This window comes from Nomascus leucogenys, chromosome 16 (genome assembly GCF_006542625.1).
Source record: "Nomascus leucogenys isolate Asia chromosome 16, Asia_NLE_v1, whole genome shotgun sequence".
NCBI classification, from domain to species: domain Eukaryota; kingdom Metazoa; phylum Chordata; class Mammalia; order Primates; family Hylobatidae; genus Nomascus; species Nomascus leucogenys.
The window spans coordinates 77,041,000-77,047,997 of record NC_044396.1 but is presented as its reverse complement, the minus strand read 5'-3'; the positions used below and the strand labels follow the sequence as shown (position 1 = coordinate 77,047,997).

General features: G+C 41.7%; 1 protein-coding gene across 1 annotated transcript; it reads right to left on the bottom strand.

Annotated features, from left to right (window-relative positions):
• Positions 1-405: 405 nt before the first annotated feature.
• On the bottom strand, positions 406-5,377 carry ZNF572 (zinc finger protein 572). Its single transcript, XM_003256194.4, has 3 exons — positions 5,285-5,377; positions 2,957-3,070; positions 406-2,337 (listed from the first exon to the last, which is right to left on the bottom strand). The coding sequence occupies exons 2-3, from the start codon at positions 3,033-3,035 to the stop codon at positions 887-889; spliced, it is 1,530 nt and encodes a 509-aa protein (XP_003256242.3). The 5' UTR covers positions 3,036-3,070; positions 5,285-5,377; the 3' UTR covers positions 406-886.
• Between the last annotated feature and the right edge of the window lie 1,621 nt (positions 5,378-6,998).

The window sequence follows — 6,998 nt, the reverse complement described above, 5'->3', positions numbered from 1 at the left end:
TTCTCAGTAAACTATCGCAAGGACAAAAAACCAAACACCGCATGTTCTCACTCATAGGTGGGAATTGAACAATGAGAACTCATGGACACAGGAAGGTGAACATCACACTCCGGGGACTGTTGTGGGGTGGGGGGAGGGGGGAGGGACAGCATTAGGAGATACACCTAATGCTAAATGACGAGTTAATGGGTGCAGGAAATCAACATGGCACATGGATACATATGTAACAAACCTGCACATTGTGCACATGTACCCTAAAACCCTAAAGTATAATAAAAAATAAAAATAAAAAAATAAAATAAAAAAAAATAAAAAAATAAAAAAAAATAAAACATTCTTCTGACCCCATTAAAAAAAAAAAAAAAGAAAAAAAAAATCTCTTCTTTCTTAAGCCCCAACAAAATAGCCAGGAAATCACATTATTCGCTCAAAAATACCCTTTCTCTGGGTAAATCCCTGAGGCCGGTAATGATGTATCTCTACCCAATAAGGGAAGAGAAAATAAAGTAATTCAATAGCAATTCTAGTTTCAGGTTCTCATGGTTCCTTTGCTTACTCTCAGGATTACTCTGTACGTGTTCTTTTGAAGCTATTACTATCTTACCTTAAATTTTTAACAGTCCTCCTTTCTTCATCCTTGGTGGATGAATCTCTCACTGGACAGATCCAATAACCTGGTGATTGGGGTCTTCCCATCCTTTAAACTGGGAGGTTGACTTTTTCCAAATGTTTTGACAAACACATCAAAGAAACTTTATAGCACAACAATCACAGAATACCTAAATTGTCATGGTCCAACAAGGAAGAAAAAACCATCACCAAACAGGCTTTGGGACTCAGGAAGACAAATTTGAGACTGAAAATGAAGGGATGAGGGGCATTTCCCCTAACAGTTTTTCCAAGTCCATTCATGAGGAAAATCCCCAGTGTCAGGAGACTCAAAAGGCTTTTCTACGTGAATTTTCCGATGCTGACTGAGGTAGGCACTTCTGCTGAAGCATTTCTCACAGCTGGTACATTTGTAAGGTTTTTCCCCTATGTGGGTCCTCCGGTGCCTGATAAGGTTAAAGCTCTGACTGAAGCATTCACCGCAATCAGGACATTTATAAGGTTTCTCTCCTGTATGTGTCCTTTGGTGAATCACCAGGGTGGAACTCTGACTGAAAGTTTTCCAGCACTCAGAACATCTGTAAGGTTTTTCTCCTGTATGTGTTCTCTGATGTCTAATGAGATGGGAGCTAAGGCCAAAACTCTTTCCACATTCACATCTATATGGTTTCTCTCCTAACTGGATTCTGCATTCTTCTATCACATTGCAGTTCTGACTCAAACTTTCTTCATATTCACAACTTTCATAGGATTTCTCTCCTGTGTGCATTTTCTGGTGTGTAATAAGGTTTGAACTACGACTAAAATTCTTCCCACATTCTGGACATTGATAAGGCTTTTCTCCTGTATGTATTCTCTGATGTTTTATTAGAGTAGAATTACAACCAAAGCTTTTTCCACACTCAAGACATTTGTAGGGCTTCTCACCTGTATGTGTCCGCTGGTGGCGAATGAGGCTGGAACTCTGACTAAAACTCTTCCCACAATCAGGGCACTTATAAGGTTTTTCTCCAGTGTGAGTCCTCTGATGTTCTATTAGGACGTAGCTGTGACTAAAGCCTTTTCCGCAGACAGAACATTCATATGGTTTTTCACCTGTATGTGATCTGTGATGCTGAATAAGGTGAGAGCTGCTGCTGAATCTCTTCCCACACTCGGGACATTTATAGGGTTTCTCTCCCGTATGAGTTCTCTCATGGATAATAAGATGGGAGGTATTGCTGAAGCTTTTCCCACATTCACCACACTGGTAGGGCTTCTCTCCTGTGTGCATTCTTAGATGCTGAATCAGGTGAGAACTGTTACAAAAGCATTTTGCACACTCAGAGCATTTATAAGGCTTTTCTCCTGAGTGGGTCCTCTGGTGAGTACGCAAATGAGAACTATTACTGAAGCTTTTCCAACATTCGGAACATTTGTAGGGTCTGTCTACAAAGGATGAATTCTGCTGGACACAGGCATTGGTATGTTCTCCTGGGTCCCATTCCTGGTGATTGGGTTTTTCTTTCTCTTTAGCTATAAAATTCCCCCAATTCTCTGACTTGCCATCACTCTCATAGGAATCATGACACCAAATCTCATCTTGAACCCATGTCAGTGGCATTTCTTTTGCATCCTCATGCTTATAATGCTGTGGTCTATGTCTTTTAGACCATTCTGAAAGTTTCTCTTTATCTGCCTTAGAATTATTGTGGTGAACAGTTTCCAAATTATTCATACTTGCATCTCCTGCAAGAATAAACAAATATTCTAACCATATTCCGAATCTCTGCCAGAGAAGTAAATTCTAAATTGCAGTGGAAGAGGGGAAATAACACTCTAAAACCTCATAAATAATTTCATATAAAAAAGTTTTTAAAGACAGCTTTACTTCTTTTCCTCTGTTTACCAGAAGCAGGTGGATATTTTTTGTACTTAGCAACAACAGTAATGAATTATTTGAATCATTATTGGCAAAGGGAACATCAATCTAAAAATAAGCGCATTAAGTTTTGTTCTAGAAGACTTAAGAGAAAAAACAGGATTGATGTGAATAGGAGTGAAATTGAACAGGATACCATCTCAGGTAAAAACTAGACAATAGCTTTGCTAAAATCTGAGCAAATGCTATAGAAATAACAATAGCCACTATCTATTAAGAACAGTAGCTTTGGATGTGGTATCTCACTAATTCTAAAATATATGTGAAATGGATATTCATTTTCTTAAAGATGAGAACAATGAGGCTGAAATAATTAACACAGCTTATAAGTGACAGAACAAGGAATTAAGGTTTGTCTCATTCTAGTGTCCTGTTCTTTCTACATCAAATTTCCTAAGGATTCAGATCATCGTCTTGATCCCTCACCTGTGAAGAGGCTTTTCAAACTCTCCCTCTCCGTAAAGCTGTTAGAATCTGAGACCAACAGTTTTTTTTCTTGCTCCATCACAATGATCACAGCCAAGTTAGAGATCAGAAACCCTGTGGAAGGAAATAAATTATGTTTGGAGGTATTTGTTAAAGCTTATTCTTCTTCCTTCCTTCTCAACCATTCCAACACAACAATAGGAGGCAGAGAATGTTCCATGAACCATACCGAAAATAAGAAACACAACTTTTAGCAGCCCTTTTAGAAAATCTTATCTCAGATCTAAGTGTTTAGAATTAAGGGTTAACCCTGAAATAACAATGCAAAAAAGTAAATCTTCACATTAAAGGTTTGAGGATCAAGCTTCAAAGACAGAATACTAATCCTCATTGTCCACACGTAGCTTAGAAACACTTTTAATTTAAAAAACAAAGTTTTTTTTTAAGACACCAATAATAAAACTTATAAAGACTTCAAGAAATCAATATGCAGGTATAAGCAGCAGCTAAAGAAAAAAAAGCACCCTGTTTAGTTTCAAAAGAATAACTTGGTCTTGACAGAAGGAGACCTTTGAAGTCAATTTCAAAGGAAAGTTAGGATTTATATAACCAGTAAGAGAAATTAGGACAAAGCAGAGGCAGAATAATTATAGCCAATAACCCTGCAATATAAAAAGGAGGCTAAAGAGGGACCTCTTCCTCCTTGCACTTAGTTCCTAAGTCTATCATATTCACAATATTCATTTCAGCCTAAACTTTGTCTTCTGGAGCCAACAATCACTAACCTATTTTAAGGGACTAGAAAATGTTCCATCCTGGCTAATTCGGTGAAACCCCATCTCTACTAAAAATACAGAAAAACTAGCAGGATGTGGTGGCAGGCACCTGTAGTCCCAGCTACTTGGGGGCTGAGGCAGGAGAATGGCTTGAACCCAGGAGGCAGAGGTTGCAGTGAGCCGAGATCATGCCATTGCACCACTCCAGCCTGGGTGACAGAGGAAGACTCTGTCTCAACAAAAAAAAAAAAAAAGAAAAGAAAAAGAAGAAAATGTGATCTACCACAGGAAGGCAGTGACATATGGACTTTTGGCATCCATTTCAGAATGTAAAGAATATCATTATTTGGGAGAAAAATAAGGACATAAAAGGTTATACAAATGCACACATTTTAAAAACAAAAAATAGTATGTGTACTTATATTGTATCTGTACTTATATTGTACTTATATTGTATCTTCACCATTCACCACCTGCCTATTATGTGCCAGGTAGTGAATGAAATAATTTGCACACATTTGTCATTTAATTCTTACAATAGCCCTCTGAGGTGTATGAACTACTACCAGCATTTCACAGGATGAGTTTAAAAGGTATTAAGAAGCTTTTCTAAGGTCACCTAGAAAGTGGTAGAGCAGGGTTGAGCTCCAAGTCTGTTTGGATGCTGACCTTTTTCACCCTCTTATCTATTATCGTAAACTAGAACAGAAAGCAGAGCTGGGCATAATCCCGAACTGCAAAGAATCCTCAAAGAGTCCCTTTATTTTAGAATATACTGACTGGCGTTTTAGAAAACAGATCTACATTCTTAAACCTTGTAACAAAGTGAGTGGACATTCCATAAGCACACTCACCAAGTGGGGATTTGTTCTAGAGAAATGTGAAACTAGTCTACGTTACTAAAATCCCCAGTGTTTGAGTGGGGGGGAGAAAAAACCATACACCTGAATGCAAAAAAAGGAAGGGGGTGGAGTTGTTCGAATGGAGTTATATATTTTGCTGTCCTAAGTTACATATTGTTATCAAAGTATTTACAAAAGAAGCAAGAGTCTGGGCAACACATTACCATCCCCCCATTTTCCCTACTAAAATACTATTAAATTTGGCAGCAAAGGAGCCCCCGGAACAGTGGCTCAGCAAAATGGTGGCAAATACAAGGCCATACAAGGCTGCCATTAAGATGTCTCTCCACGGGGAATGGCTGCTTTCACTGTTATAGAGCAACAAGGTGATCAGAGTGGGGCCGTGCTTTGATCAGAAAGCCTTCAAAGAAAATGCACTGCCTGAAGCCTAGTTTTAAGAACCGCTGGCTGGGACAAGTTGGAGACGCTGGGGGGTGAAGTTCCAGGATACCAGACTGTCTGCGGCCGACAAGATCCCGTAAGGGACCCCGCGGACAAGGATGACGGTGGCCCGCCGGCGGGAGATTCTGGGCCTTCGCCCCGGCAGCAGCGGGATCTCTCTCCCGGACGTCCACTGCAGCCTGGACGGAGCTGTTTCCACTCCTCTAGCCCGCAACCCTCGGCTCCCTCAAACCCAGGAAGGAACTCACTGTTCTGGGTGCCACACCCAAGGCGCCCTGCACCCCCAGCAGTCCAGGAAGCCCCCTCTCCCTCTGACCCCACCAACCCGGGGACCTAAACTCTCAAACCCGGAAGGCAGGAACAGGAAGTTACCCCCATCTCCCCTGGCGGCTTTGCTAGGGCCGCTCTAGGAAACAGTGATGGCCAACTCTCGTTGATCTTAACCCTTAGGGTCCTGGACCAGAAGGAGCGTGGGGGTGGATTTCTTTTCCCTGTGCTGTGACCAGCCAACTGTGAACCTCATTCCTCTCACTTGTCAGGCGGCTTACGACAGGGGCCTGATTGGAGCTTACACTTTTCCTTGCCATCAGAATATCATCAGATTAATTATCATCACTATTAGAATCAAAATCAATCTAGCATTTTTTTTTTTGAGACGGAGTCTCTCTCTGTTGCCCAGGCTGTAGTGCAGTGGCGCGTTCTCCGCCTCCCAGGTTCACACCATCCTCCTGCCTCAGCCTCCCGAGTAGCTGGGACTACAGGTGCCCACCACCACGCCCAGCTAATTTTTGTATTATTAGTAGAGACGGGGTTTTACCGTGTTAGCCAGGATGGTCTCGATCTCCTGACCTAGTGATCCTCCCGCCTCGGCCTCCCAAAGTGCTGGGATTACAGGCGTGAGCCACCACACCAGGCCTCAATCTAGTATTTTTAAACACCTATTGTTTCTGTTCCCACCACTGTGAGCGTGGATATGTATTTACTTATCTGTGAAAGAAAGCTAAGGCATCTGTTCACATATAAAACAATTCGTTTACAAGGCACCCTTATTAACACCTGGAAAAGTAGTTAATCCCTCCTCTTTCAGTACGGAGAAAATAGAAGCCAATCCCTTCATCTCACCTCTACCAAACAGAAATCTACTCAAGTCTGCACCCTGCCGTTTTCTTTCTTCCCTCCTGTTACAACACAGATCCCTCTTTGGCCCCCTTTTTTTTTTTTTTTGAGGTGGAGTTTCACTGTGTCACCAGCCTGGAGTGCAATGGCAGGATTTAGGCTCACTGCAACCTCTGCCTCCCGGGTTCAAGCTATTCTCCTGCCTCAGCCTCCCGAGTAGCTAGGACTACAGGTGTGTGCCACCATGCCCAGCTAATTTTTGCATTTTTAGTAGAGACGGGGTTTCACCATGTTGGCCAGGATAGTCTTGATCTCTTGACCTCATGATCTGCCCGCCTCAGCCTCCTAAAGTGCTGGGCTCTTTGGTATTTTAATAAGCCCTTTACTGGTACTTACTTTCCTACCTATCTTCTTGGAAACTTCACACTACCAACTAAACTCTCCATCCCTCCGCCCCCATCCCCAAATAGTCCCTCAGCTTTTCTTTTCTCTTTTTACTCACAATGTTTCCATTTCATCAATTTTCCACTAACCTTAACATTTCTCCTGCAACAACAACAAAAAAATCACTAGCATCACCAATGACCTCCATGATGTTAGTTAGCGCAATTGGTATTTTTTAGTTCTCAGGTCCTTTTTCAGGAGGTTTGATATGGCTAAGGACTCGTCTTCTAGAAACACTCTTTTGAGGTGACACCACATTCTCCTCCTTTTCTTCCAACATCTCTAGTCAGTCCTGTTAGTCTCTTTTCCAAGTCAGTCCCTCAAGATCATCCTCTCCTCTTATCACTGAATGTTCTCTGCCTAGGCAATCTCATCCACTCCCACATTTTCAAATACCACCTA